A 13,123-nucleotide genomic window follows, 5' to 3' on the forward strand; every position below is an offset into this window, starting at 1 on the left:
ACAATTGCATGTGGTCGAACCATTCTCCTCACTGGCTGCTCGCCAATCCCCACTGCCGATACCACTGTGGTCCCCTAACCCGCTCCCTGCAGCAGCGCTTCTTCACTGCCCGCCGCCGCTAAAGCAGTGGTTCGCCTGCCGTGCAGCTCCCTAAACCTCCATCTCCCCTCCCCAGTGCCTACAACTCAACTTGCCTTTTTTTTCTCTCTTCCTCTTCCTCTCCTCCTCTTCCCAACCCTCAACTGCGCTTGTCGCAGCTGTATTTGTTCGAATCCTTCCTTCACGACTGCCCACGTCTCCTTTTTGCTAATTTTTAATGATTTGCCCTGCGCTTCTAGTTGGTCGCCCTTTTTAATATTCTTTTCCTTGTGCCTCTCTTTCCCACCTCTGCCGGTCGCTGCCGCATCTCCGCTTCCCCCCAAATCCAAATCTCCTCCATTATCTCCATCCTCAACTCCAAGCGCGCGCGCCCTCTTCCCCCGCCATACCATACGACGCAATGGCAGCCGTCATCGGCGACTTTGTTCCTGACCTCTCGCGCTTCCACAGCATGATCTCCAGCTCTTCGACATCGACATCCTCCATCCCACAGCGCTCCGATAGCCAGACCCACGACTCGGCTGCCCCCTACCGTTCGTCCAGCCGGCACCGGTTGTCTGGCTCCGTGCCGCGGTCTCAGACACCAGCGTCAGACACCTCCAGCAGAGGAGCCAGATCGGCGCAGCAGGGCCAGGCGCTGGCAGGACAGCCCGCATCGCGCGCGGCCTCTGGCGGAGCGTCGCGTTTCCCCTCGCCGCCGCCGTCGTCGTCCCCAGCAGCTGCCCCCGGCCCTGTCGCCGCCGACGATGCGAATCGTCCGTCCATGGCAACACAGATGGGAGACAGCGTCTCCGCACCGGCCCTGCGCTCGCAGCCGTCATCCTCTAGCATAGCCGCGCCTCAGAACCAGCAGCCTTCTCCCACCTCGGACGACTATCCGCTGCGATCTGGCCCGCCCGACTCGTACCTGGTTTCCAACGCCGAAGCCGCGGCCGCCCCCGAGCAGAATGTCATCCACATCCGGGACCTTGCTCACATAGAACAGCTCGCCCAGGCCGACCTGGCGGGCGCCGCCGACCGGTCAGGCATCCTCCACGACCCGCCGTTGCACCAGACCAAGTACGAGATCAGCGCGATGCCCATTGCAGACGTCATCGAAATGGTGGCTGCCCTGCTGACCAAAATCACAACCACAAACGACCTGCAGCACGATGCCATGCAGCGCAATGTTGCCCACCAGCAGCAGGCCAACCAGACCGCGGACCCTCACGGGGGCTCCCAGATGAGTCCGCTCAGCCACTCGGTGCTTGCGTTCCACGGAAAGAACGTTCCGGCTATAACGATCCTGAGCTACCTCTCGCGAATCGACAAGTACTGCCCGACCACTTATGAGGTCTTCTTGAGCCTGCTGGTCTACTTTGATCGCATGACGGAGAGGGTCAACGACATGGTTTCTCGCACCGAGCGCAGCAGGCGGTCGTCAACATCGCGGACGCGAGGCTCGGCCTCAGTCGCATCGCACGACACCCCGATGGGCGAAGCCTCTAGGAGTCCCGACGAGAGCGACGAGGACCTGGCCGATGACGACGATAGCGACGACGAGGTCATGGTGGATCCCCCGACCAGATTCGCTCGGGAGGCGGCCAGAAGCGCCGCGACGCACGTTCCCGAGCGCTCCCTCGGCATGCCGACCCCGGCAACGTATTTTGTGGTGGACAGCTTCAACATCCACCGGTTGATCATCGCTGGAGTAACTTGCTCAAGCAAGTTCTTCTCAGATGTCTTTTACACCAACTCGCGATACGCAAAGGTAAGAGCCAGAGATGTCTGCAATATTGTGTGGTGATGCGGTATTAATTCTTGGGTGATAGGTTGGTGGACTTCCTTTGCCCGAACTGAACCACCTGGAACTTCAATTCCTAGTGCTCAACGACTTCCGACTTGCCATTCCGGTGGAAGAGCTGGAGGCATATGCCACCATGCTAGTGGAGTTTTACGCTCGAGAAGTGGTGGCTCCTCGGAGTCGTCGCACTTAAACCCCCAGGAGACCACAGCGAAATCCGTGGTGTCCACATAGGAACCAAGTTGGGAAATCAGGAGCATGACGCAACGACAATCCATCTTTGTGACGGGCTCGGTGACATGGGCATAACCGTCACTGGACTTCAGTCGGCGCCACACGATGCTTCAAATTGAACCCTGGAAGGCAACAACAAAGTATCGTGTAAAGCGTGCGCGCATTGGAAATACTCTTTTTTCTTATCAATGAGTGGCTGTGGCCACCCTGACCATGCAAGACCAAAACAGCCTTGCGATCCCTGGAGGATGTTACGTGGCGGCCATTTGAACGATGAGAAAAGCCTCTTAGAGGCAAAACCAACACCACTCTGTCTTTCTTTTCTTTTTCTTTTCTTGATCTAAAAGATGCAAAATTTGGGTCATTATACCAGCGAACTTGAAGAGAGTAGGTGAGCACGCCGAGGATGTCTTGAGCCGTACAGCAAGACTACATGGACGAGACGTTTTCTAATTAAGGGCGAGAAAGAGGGGGAGCCGTGTGTGTGTGTGTGTGTATGACATGTTAGCAAACGACTTTTTGGTTAGACCTGGGAGAAAGGCTGCATAGGCAGGCATGACATGGCAAGGAGGACAGAGGGGGAGCTCTGATGGGATTGGCGAATTCATTGCAACGGCGCTGGGGTTTGTTAGGCCTTGGGATATTCTTTTTATTGACCTTTTTTATTTTTCTGTTCTTGTTCGTTTTTGAAGGAATGGGGGGCGGATGATGTTCAGAAGATTGCGTGGCGATGGGATTTTTTTTGGCATGCTAGATAGGTAGATTTTATGACGCACAATACGATACATTACGCTCTACCTGTCCTTGATATAACATTATGCTCTATCTCTCCTCGATATAACACGAGAAAGAATTGTTGAGGATTCATAAGACGGGGTTTGGATGGCAATAGTGAGATTTTGATTGAGAGAGATTTTGCAATCTGAAACCGTATATGACGCGTACCAGGCCGTGTAACAATAAAAAGCTCTATCTAGGTATATATATATAGTATTAAGGAAAATTCGGTTCAATCGACTCATCGCTATAATGGCAAACAAAAAAGATGTAAATGATTTAGGAAATTAAACAAAAAAAAGGAGAGAATAAGTTTAAGTTTCCGAAGAAAGGGATGGGGTTTATACAGAATAATGAAAGCAAGAAGCAGAAAGACCGTCTTTTTCGTTGCCGTGAATATCAGAACACTACTCCTCTCTTATATCGAAATATCGAAAACGCCTCTTTTGCTCGATTAGGAAAAAGGATTGGAATTAGGGAGTGTGGGTTTGTTTGTGTGGAAATGAAAACTGGTAAAGAGAGGATTGTTGTATGTCAGGTGTATGTATGTGTGTGTGTGTGTGTATGTTAGGTTCCATGAGTTCTTGGTGATTCAAAAGCCCCGATCGATATATTAGAAAAAGAAGAATGAGTAGCCCCCGGTTTGCCGTGTTGCCGTTTCTTTGGATTTCCCCGTTATGCGCCGTCGTGTATATTTTGATCGTGGAAAAGACTGTTCCCTACCCCCCTTCCCCTAAACCGAATCTTTTTTTGTTTCCCCCTAGGTGTGACAAAAGTAAGAGGTTATTTTTTGCTTTGGGTTTTTGTTTTCTAGTTGAAATAGTCGTTTAGGAAGTTTCCGGAACCCCATTGCCTCGGAGTTTGTGCCGCTGCCTCTATATTTACTTGCTCCGGCGTAAAGGTATTTTCGTCCATCGCCCTTGGTGTTGTAGCCTCGCCAATCACGTCGCCCCTTTCCCACGTCTCCTCCGGAATCTCAAACGTCAAGTCAGCGTCCTTCATCTTCAACCCAACCTGCCACCTTCCCAACCAAGGCAAAAAGTTCTTATGCCCGCCACAAGCCTCCCCACCATCGGGCTGTTCGACGTCGTACCAGCCGACGGAAGAGCTGGCGCAGTACTGCTTGGTGACGAGGCTGATCCAGCGCGAAGTGGCGGGGAGCTCGCCGTAGGAGCCGTTGCCCGCGGGCAGGGGCGGCATGACGAGGGTGGTGTTGAAGCCGAGGTGGTCGACCCAGCTGGTGGCGAAGGGGAAGCGCGGGAGGAGGGTCATGGGCTTGAAGGTGGTGGCGAAGAAGGGCCGGGGCGAGGGCTGGGACTCGTCGAGGTTGGTAGGGTCGTCGTGGGGGAAGATTTGGATGGTGGTGGAGCCGTCGGGGTGGTGGTCCCAGACGAACTTGGCGAGGTGCTTGGGGGTGTTCCAGTCTGAGAGATGAGTGTTAGTCTTTGTATAAGTTGAGTTGAGGATGAGAAACTTAAAGAGAATGAATGACAACGAAAAAGGGGGGCAAGGGGGGCAAGGGGGGCAACGGAGGTTGATGATATATTCCCCTGATTCCATCACACAACGGTATAACAACCGAACAAAATAAAAAAAAAAAACTTACTCGTCCTCCCGTTGAAGCAACTGTTTGGCGTTGATACATAGATCCTCGTAATCTTGGGGTTGCAGCCCCTCTTCTTCTCGCCTCCAGGCTCCGTCCTTTCCCACTCAAAGCTGCCCGGTGCCACCAGCATCTCGTCGTAAGGCCCCACTGGAGAGTCCGTGTAGCTCAGGATCTGGATCATGCTCAGGCCACCAACCGGCCTGCTCATTGTCTCGTCGGCAAACGACGTCTTTCCCTCAAGCGGCGAATAGGCGTGTTCGGGCAGAGAGCTAGCAGCCGAAGGAGGAGTCCAGAAGGAAAAGGTGTAGATGTCGCCTTTGAGGGCCCATTTCGGCGGGATATGCTTGATTGGGCCCCCCATTGATTCAGGGGGCACCTTCACATCGATGGTTTCTGAAGGGGGCGACTGAGATGAAGGCTGCTGGGTTTTGCTGGGGAAATCCGGGAGTAGCAGAGGGAAAGAGGCCGTATGCAGAGCATCGTTGACGCTGACTTGCGTTGTGGGCGTTGACGGTATGCTTGCTTCGGTTGATGCAGCCGAGGCATCTTCCCAGGGCGACGCTGACACCGGTGACAGGGGTGAGCACGGCTGGTCGTTGCCGTCGTCTTCTTGCGGCTTCATGGTGGTATCGACAACGTAGAGTTGAGGAAGCTTTGATCTGGCGTTGGGATAGGGCGATGAACGCAGAGGAGGAGTTTGCGGAGAGTCGTTATGAGACATGATTGATAATTGGCGAGAGAGAAGATGAGTCTGAGAGCTACGTCCAAGGAAGAGAGGTATCCAGATAGAGAGAGATAGAGAGGGAGGAAGGGTCAGTTAAGAGCCTGACTTGCAGGCGTGGGAATGATGCCGTGGCCCAGCTACAAGCAGGAGAGAGAACTATGAAACGGAATTGTGATAAAGCGTCTAATGTGACGATGACGAGAAGATGGTGGGATTGGAAATAAAAAAGAAGAAAAAGAAAAAAAGGGAAATTTCCAGACTAAAGAACGAGAGCGAGAGAAGACGGCAGAGAGAAGTCTCTTGGACTACTGCATAGGCGAGGCGGTGGTGTGTGAGTCGGCTGAGAATGAGCCAAGGGGGGTGGGTATGCCAGCCGTTAAAGATCTAACAAAGAGACAGAGACGGAGTTGCAGGAATTCCGGTTGCGCTACCCAGTCTCTATCATTAACAAGCAGGACGCCAGCTAGTGCAAAAGGGCCTCGGGAGCCAAGTGGAGGCTGTGGACGCCCGGCCTCGATCTCGGCGCGGCAATAGGGCTTGATGTCCGAGTGTCCTTTTCAGCTGGTTTGTGCTTGAGGATCTGGAATGCTTGTGCGGAGCTCATGTATGCGCGCACCGGGATTGATGCGTATATATACGGAGTATACGCAGTATATATGTGTATGTATGTATATATACGGTGTATATGCGTGCTCTCAATGCGATGATGGTTGAGATATATCAAGCAAGGAGAGAGGAATTCATGAAGAAGAAGATGACGAAGAAGGAGGAGGACGATGATGATGAAAGAAATGCAAATGGTCGAAATAAGGTGTAGCCGAGGTGGATTAAGGAACGGGTACAATTAACAAGGACAAAAAAAGAACCAAGGCTAAAAAGAGAATGACTGCAGATGCAGCAGAAAAAAAAAAGAGCCAGGAAAATAGTGCCAGACGCAAGCAAGTGAGACGATGCTCTGCGTTGCTGGTCTCAGGTCAGGTCTTAGTCTCTTCTTCGCCGCGGCATGCGGGCTTGGTTAATTGGGGGGTCCGGGCCCCAGAAAGAGACAAGATCACGACGGCCGGACGCAAAAAGGGCCTGTCCCCAGCTTTTGCTCCTCCCTCGGGTCGAAGAGAGAGAGAATATTGGTTCAGGATTGGTCCAGAACCGGCAGCTTGGCAGAGCTTGTGCGAAGCCTGCATGGGATTGGGAAGAGACCAACACCAACCACCAAGTAATGCAATGCAGCTTCTCCGCACTGCTGGGTTCAAGGGAGTTCTGCAAACTCTCGTGCTTTTTTGTATGTATGCACAATACAGTATGGATTTTCTGGGGGTTTGACACACAGAAAGCAGCGAGTTACTGTATGTAAGGAAAGGGAGTGTGTGTGTGTGTGTATGCGTGAGTGAGGGGGTGAGAGATGGGGGGAGGGATTGGCTGCAGAAAAGCTGACCGAAGCGTGTCAGAATGGGGGAGAGAAGAAAGAAGGAGGAGGAGATTGGGCAGAGAACGGGAGTGTCCCAGCACAAAGTTTAGGCTGGCTTGGCGATCGAGCAGCGGGATGGGATGGGATGGGATGGGATGGAAGATGGATATGGAAGATGGAATTGGATAGGATATACAGGTACTGTACCTACGAGTACTAATACTAGCAGGCCTGGGTCCGGGTCCGGGTCCGTCTGGGCCAAGGAGCTTGTACTCGCATGTACATACACGGACACTTGTATGGATATGGATATGGATATGGGTTATGAAGATATGGATGGATAGATAGGTATGGATGTTGATATGGATTGATAATGGATGCACGTACGAGCACTGTAGGGAGAATTGAGTGAAGATGGAGATGGAATGGGAATTGGACGGACACAGGCTTGTTACTCTTTGTGCTTGTAAGTGGTGTTGTTGGCTGATACAGTGTCTGTGTCTGTATGCACGTACTTGGCGGTACAGCCGCGAGGCAAGACAAGACAGAGGCCCAGACAAGACAAGACAAGACACCGAAAAAAGCACAGCGAGAGAATGAGCGAGGCAAGAAAAGATGGTTGCGTGACGGGGCAGGCCAAAGCAAAGCCGTTGATCCTTGTCCTTGTCTTTTGTCTGAGTGATCCCGGTCTGGATACATGCTACATTGCTAAAGTCCAGGTACAGGTACAAGGGCCGTAGGGGTCCGGTTCTGTCCTGGGTCCCGGGTTTTGCAGCTGTTCCTGTACCGGTACCCGTACCTGCCTCTAGGGGGTACCGGAGAACTACTGGCCGGTACAATTTAAGATGACATACATGCGTGGGCGAGACGTATCGAGGAGTTGCGGCAAGGTAGACCGACGCGGGTGCGGATCCGACACTACATCTATATACCGCAAAGGGAAGCTGTAATTAAAAGTACCGGTAAGGGCCGACACGGAGTTTATGCAACCATCAAACAAGGGGGCTACTTCAATGCTCTAGTCTATCAGGGTACTGGTACTCGCATAGAGGGTCTGCATCAGTATCTCATCAGTACCGAGACGTACACAGACACGTTCATCTTGCTTTGATACAGGTCAGCACGTGGGAATGCATGCACTCGGACGCGTGCATTTGTGACTAATACGCCACGATACCTTTTGTCTCTTTTTCATCTCGTCTTGCACTTTGTAGACCCAAAAGTATTCGCGACAGCCGGGCGTGGAGTATCCCGATTCAGCATCACCGCTTCGGGAGCCTCCAGGCCCCCGTATCCCGTACAAGTCATTATACAAAAAGGGAACCACGCTTCTCTTTTGTCTCTCTCCCTTGGCCGGGCAGAGCAAGGGAGACAGAAGAGAAAGTACGAGTAAAACGAAGCAACGGAACGGACACTTTTTTTCGAACGAGCCCAAAAAGCCCACTAATAACGGCGCCTCCAAGCCGGTCTTGTGTCTAGGGCCGGGCCAAGATGCGCAAAACAGGGTAGAAACTCGAGCCCCAAATCTCAGAGGCGTCGCACGGACGGACGGGCTGGTTATTTTTTTCTTGCTAGGCTTGACAGGGAACTAAAAAACCAAGAGAGTCGACGCGAGGCGAGATGGTGTCCATCGGGGCTGAAGCCCAAAGAAAGAGGCGCGATTTCGCTAGCTAGGCCCCGGCTTTGGCGCAAGTGTACGAGATGTACGAGTGTAAGTGATGGGCCAGCGCTGCAGGCTTTGGAATACTAATCCTGCGGAAGCTACTATCAAATCCGGGTAACGGTAACCTGTCAATAGATTGAGAGGAGCACATGGCAATAGATTCGTTTTGTCGGTTAGCTCCAAGAAGGGCCGGTTGACAGGCTGCAGTAGCTGATAGAAACCATCCGTCTTGGCTGGTGTCTTGGTGTCTTGGGACGACATCTTGGGAGCACTAACTAGCTAATTCTTACATGAGCGTACATGTGCGTGCAAGCATTGATTTCTTGGACCTCGCTTGGCGCTCTCAGCAATTCAATGGTCAAACTTCCTTGCAGCATCTCAGCCACGGAACATGCTCCGGAGGCCACACTAGCAGAGACCAGGGGTCCCGTCCTGCTGGCCAGATGACCACATCTCAATGGCACTACGAGCGATGGATGATGGCTCTAGCTGGACTAAGACAACGTGATAGAAACTCCCCAAGCCTGCCAAGCTAGACAAAAAGATAATCTATCGTGCAGTAACCTCCGCGTGGCAACATCACATCAACACATCGCGCCCTTTTTGCCTGTATCCGCCGTATGTAACACAAAGTGGCCAATTCGAAGGGTCCAAAGGAGAAACATGAAACCTAAATAGTAATACCCACAAGCATATGGGTACGGGTCGCCGTCTAATATCAGCCCAGCTCCGTACCTCCCTGCGTCCGCCGGCGACTAAAGAGAAAATAGCAGAGTGATCTACCTACCACTAATACGCTTCCACTCGACTTCGTAAAGGAACGAATAACTAGTCTGGTTTCCTATCAGACGCCCCCCTGTCATTCGTCTTTCTCTCTCTTACTGTATTCTGCTTCACATGTCTCCGGGATTATTATTACAAAGCAAACCCAGCAAGAAGCCCAAAAACAGCTGAAAAAGAAGGCGACAAATCCCAAAGTCCATGGACTTTCCATCACGATCAATGTTTCCGCCTTTGTTGGCCCCCCCGGAGAGTTGCATTTCCCTCGCGTTTCCGTTTGGGAAGACGCCCCTCTCTTCCCTCCATCTACTTTTGGCATACAGTACTCCGTACGGAGAGCACCTTTTTCTTTCTGGATTAATTTTTTCATGTTCTGTCGGGAATTCATACCCCTCCCCTGACGTCGTGTCGTTTTTTCTTTTGTTCCTCTGTGACTCTTATTTCGAGTCGTGTTTTCCGTTTTGGCTCTTTATTTTCCCGTCCCGGTGGAGAGAACGAACGGGGGAGTGGAGCAATTCTCTGCTTCTTTTTTTTCCTTTCTTTTTTTTCCCCCTCGTAAAACGGTACATCTTCCGCTACTGGACTGGACTTGTGGTCTTCTTCCCGTCAGAATAGGTTCGCTCGCGTTTCATCTCCGCTGCAGGTCAGCACCTAAAAAGACAACCCGAATACACGCACACACACACGAGAGAGAAGCTAGCCCGGGACCTCGGCACGACTTTCAAGGGCGGCACTCCGACCCTACAAGTTACGGCATACGAGTAGTAGTAAGAAAAAGAAGCCTTTTTTATGGAGGCCATTCTATTTTATCATACTCCGTAGTTTAATTTTTTTTTCTCTTCTGCCGGCGCTGTCGTTTCGTAAGGCTAGACTGTTTTCTGCTATTTGCGGCAAGGGGGCGTGGAACAGACGGAGAAAATAAAAAAAGGAGGTAAAAGACACACACAAAGACAGCATTGAAGTTAACCGCGATTAGCTCGCCAGCTGGAAAGTCCGCAGAGTTTAAACAACCCCCAGAACAAAAACCATACAGTAAGAAAATACGGAGTAAAAAGGGTTGGAACTCGCCGAGGTTGCTTATTCCTGCTTAGCTTTTCTTTGCCTGCAGCCCAACCCGGTTTGCAGCGTTGCATCCGCCGGCCACATGTCTGATATGTATGTACATTATGTACATGTACGGAGCAAAGCACATCCGTATATGGAACTTGAGCAAGCATTTCCTTTCTCTTTTGCGTTGCAGAAAAGAACCAAGGGGGGAGGGGAGGTGGAGGGGGACGGGGGACGGGGGAGGGCGGGCATAAAAAAACGGGGTGGGAAGGGTTTGGAGCCATGATACGCCAACACGCGACTGTTCCTGATTTTTTCTCCGTTCTGGAAGGGAAGAGGAAAAAAAAAGGCCAGCGAAGCATATGGATGTCTGCATGGAGGGGGTGCGGTTTGTTGTTGCGTTTTGCTTTTGCCCAGCCTTTTTGACGTGCGGAGTCTCGGATCATCCTTTATGACAAGTTTGCCTGCTTACACATGTTGGTGATGGACGAGAGGCACTTTAGTTTTGAGTCTCCAGCAGGCCGGTAAGATGCAATGAAACCGTCCCGACGGCCAACAGCAAATCTGCGATGATCAAACCCCCCCCTCTCCTCTTCTCGAAGCAGAACCAACAGCAGAAAAAAAGAGGCTCGGACCGGGCCCCCTTTCGGTATCCCCGGCCGTAGAAACCTCTTTGTTCTCCATTCCCACACCCCCCTCGCTGCAACTCTGCGACTCTAATACGCAACACAACCAACAGCGTTTCTGAGTGCTTTTTGTTCCTTCGCCTTTTGGGCTTTCGTTTTTAATCTACTCGTATCTTGCCAACCCAACCGCACAAACCCCCCAGTGCCGGATCCCGAGGAGCTGGTCCCGATCCCTCCGTTCCCAGCTCTTATTTTAGTTTCGAGGTGCTTTTTTGTAACCAACCCCCTGGTCGTGCTGGTTACTGCTCTGCTCTCCCAAGACGACTCAGCTCACTCACACACACAAACCTTTCAAGCTCCTTCCTCTCTCTGTGTAGATGCTCAGCGTCCGAGCGTACAAGGGAGATGCTCGATCACGACCCTGTTAAAACGGATGCCGTTCCCTGTAAGCGACCCCCCGGCGGCGCCGATTCTTCGGCATCAGAGCTTCTTCTTTCTGCTCTCCAGGCTTCCTTTTAAACAAGCTTCCATTTTTCGTATCGCAAATGGGTGCTTAATCTCATCGCCTTTGTTTCCACCTGTACTGTAGATATCCTCATGTCCACCATACCGAGCGGGCAGATTCCGAAGGGCGTTTTTTACCCTTTTCCCTCTCCACAGTCACGTTGCAATGTAACAAGTCGAGTCCCTTACCTCCATACCTAGGTACCTTTCATGCCGCCGTCGCGATCTCGCAAGTGTCGGTGTACTCGTACTTTCGCTGTGCTCCGTTCCCGTACAGTAAACTGCACCTTGTAATCAAAATTCGCCCATCCATCAAAACCAACTGCATAATAGCTTCTGACATAATGGGAGAGAGGGCTGACGAGATATCCGGAAAGCCCGCAATGTATGCATCATCTCGGGATCTTTCCCGTTCTTTTCATCGCATCATCTCGGGATCTTTCCCGTTCTTTCGCATCATCGTCGCCTCATACTCTTACATTGAACTCTCGCATTCGCATTTCGCACTCTGTCGGAGCTCCGGATTTCCAATTCCGCCCCTAAACGTGATCGGAGCATTTCCTTCTTTTTGTCGCTGTCTCGCAGTCTATTTTCCCTTTTTTCTCATGCTCGCTGCCGAACACCAGGAATCCCATCGCGCATACATGGCCGAAATATACGCATACCCATGTACTTGAACTTGGTGAACACACACAACACAACACTCGATTGGACCCTCCCCCCTCAAAAGGCCCGCGGACCCTCCATCAGCCTCACTTGGGAACCTTGTCCGTGGGAATAAAGAACCTGGCCCCCGAAAACGTGCAGCAGCCACACCCTTCCACCGCGCTGGAATTCCGTACAAGACACGTCAAAGAATCTAGTGCGGCCCCCATACCCGTTTCTCCCTCGCCAGAACGACCCAACAGCCAGGCAAATCATGAGCTTCCGTCGGCTGGAACTAGAGCATCAATGCATATATAGCACCGTGAAACCACATGTATGGTTGCATGCAACACACGCCGTTTGTAATGGCCTGTGTTTCCCCAAGAACAGCCCAATGCACCTCATTTCCCCCTCCCCCTTCCAGCCACCTGCACGTTTTGCTGTAAAAAGCACATTCCACGCAGAAACGCTAGACATACAGCATGGCTTCCAGACTCTCCAATCATCCGCCCCCTTCTATCCGAGCAGCTTCCAACATGCATAACTTCCAAGACAAAAGATCCCCAAAATACCCCCTCTAGAACATACGACTCTGCATGTCTGCGTCATTTCCATATTATCCGCATTCCATGGCGTTCCCTACCTCGGTAGCCCATCACGCACGTGTCTCCCGCCGGCTGATTCACATGGCCCTTCTGTACAACATGAGGCTGCAGTGCGCATTCCATTAGCTTCATGCTCCCTCGTCATCGTCCTTCGGACCCTTAGACTCTGCCAAGTGACTTCCCCAGGCATTGCCCTTGTCTGGTACACCATCAATTCATCTCGGTCATCGTCCTTTCGTGTTCATCGACCCGCTCCTCTTCATCGGGACCCTCCTGATCAGCACCCCGCAAACCCTTGCTCGGCAGATCACTTCGCCACCATCGCAGGTTCCTTTACGCAGTGACACATGCATATCTTTCCAGTGACTTGCCACTGCAAGTCTCATTGATCTCGCTATGATTCAATGAAAGCCGAGGTGGCGAATGAGAGTGCCTTCCATATGCCGAAAACCACCCCGTAGGACCGTTATCTGTATCACAGTATCATGGACACGGTATTGAGTATCAAATGCTTTTGGTAACTAAATCGTCAACGTTAATGAACTCACAAGACATTACGTACATTACTTTGTGGTAAAACCACCACCATGCAAATACCGTCGTTAATAGACTCCCAAAATTACCT

The 13,123-nt window shown here is 51.7% G+C and overlaps 4 protein-coding genes across 4 annotated transcripts; 3 read left to right on the plus strand and 1 right to left on the minus strand.

The window, feature by feature from the left end:
- Positions 1-181: 181 nt before the first annotated feature.
- On the plus strand, positions 182-2,190 carry V8C40DRAFT_225907 (cyclin-domain-containing protein). The gene is made up of 3 exons (XM_083212262.1): positions 182-337; positions 550-1,849; positions 1,911-2,190. Exons 2-3 carry the CDS (start codon positions 551-553, stop codon positions 2,073-2,075), a joined length of 1,464 nt encoding a protein of 487 aa, XP_083073158.1. The 5' UTR covers positions 182-337; position 550; the 3' UTR covers positions 2,076-2,190.
- Positions 2,191-3,583: 1,393 nt separating this feature from the next.
- Positions 3,584-5,662, minus strand: V8C40DRAFT_225947 (uncharacterized protein). Its single transcript, XM_083212263.1, has 2 exons — positions 4,500-5,662; positions 3,584-4,317 (listed from the first exon to the last, which is right to left on the minus strand). Exons 1-2 carry the CDS (start codon positions 5,218-5,220, stop codon positions 3,704-3,706), a joined length of 1,335 nt encoding a protein of 444 aa, XP_083073159.1. The 5' UTR covers positions 5,221-5,662; the 3' UTR covers positions 3,584-3,703.
- Positions 5,663-5,931: 269 nt separating this feature from the next.
- V8C40DRAFT_225967 (uncharacterized protein) lies at positions 5,932-6,619 on the plus strand. Its single transcript, XM_083212264.1, has 2 exons — positions 5,932-6,502; positions 6,555-6,619. Exons 1-2 carry the CDS (start codon positions 6,106-6,108, stop codon positions 6,572-6,574), a joined length of 417 nt encoding a protein of 138 aa, XP_083073160.1. The 5' UTR covers positions 5,932-6,105; the 3' UTR covers positions 6,575-6,619.
- A 2,644-nt stretch (positions 6,620-9,263) lies between these two features.
- V8C40DRAFT_245610 (uncharacterized protein) lies at positions 9,264-9,839 on the plus strand. Its single transcript, XM_083215945.1, has one exon. It carries the CDS (start codon positions 9,273-9,275, stop codon positions 9,684-9,686), a length of 414 nt encoding a protein of 137 aa, XP_083073161.1. The 5' UTR covers positions 9,264-9,272; the 3' UTR covers positions 9,687-9,839.
- The last annotated feature ends 3,284 nt before the right edge of the window (positions 9,840-13,123 follow it).

Source organism: Trichoderma camerunense (genome assembly GCF_050948025.1).
Source record: "Trichoderma camerunense strain CBS 138272 chromosome Unknown V8C40scaffold_9, whole genome shotgun sequence".
Lineage (NCBI taxonomy): Eukaryota > Fungi > Ascomycota > Sordariomycetes > Hypocreales > Hypocreaceae > Trichoderma > Trichoderma camerunense.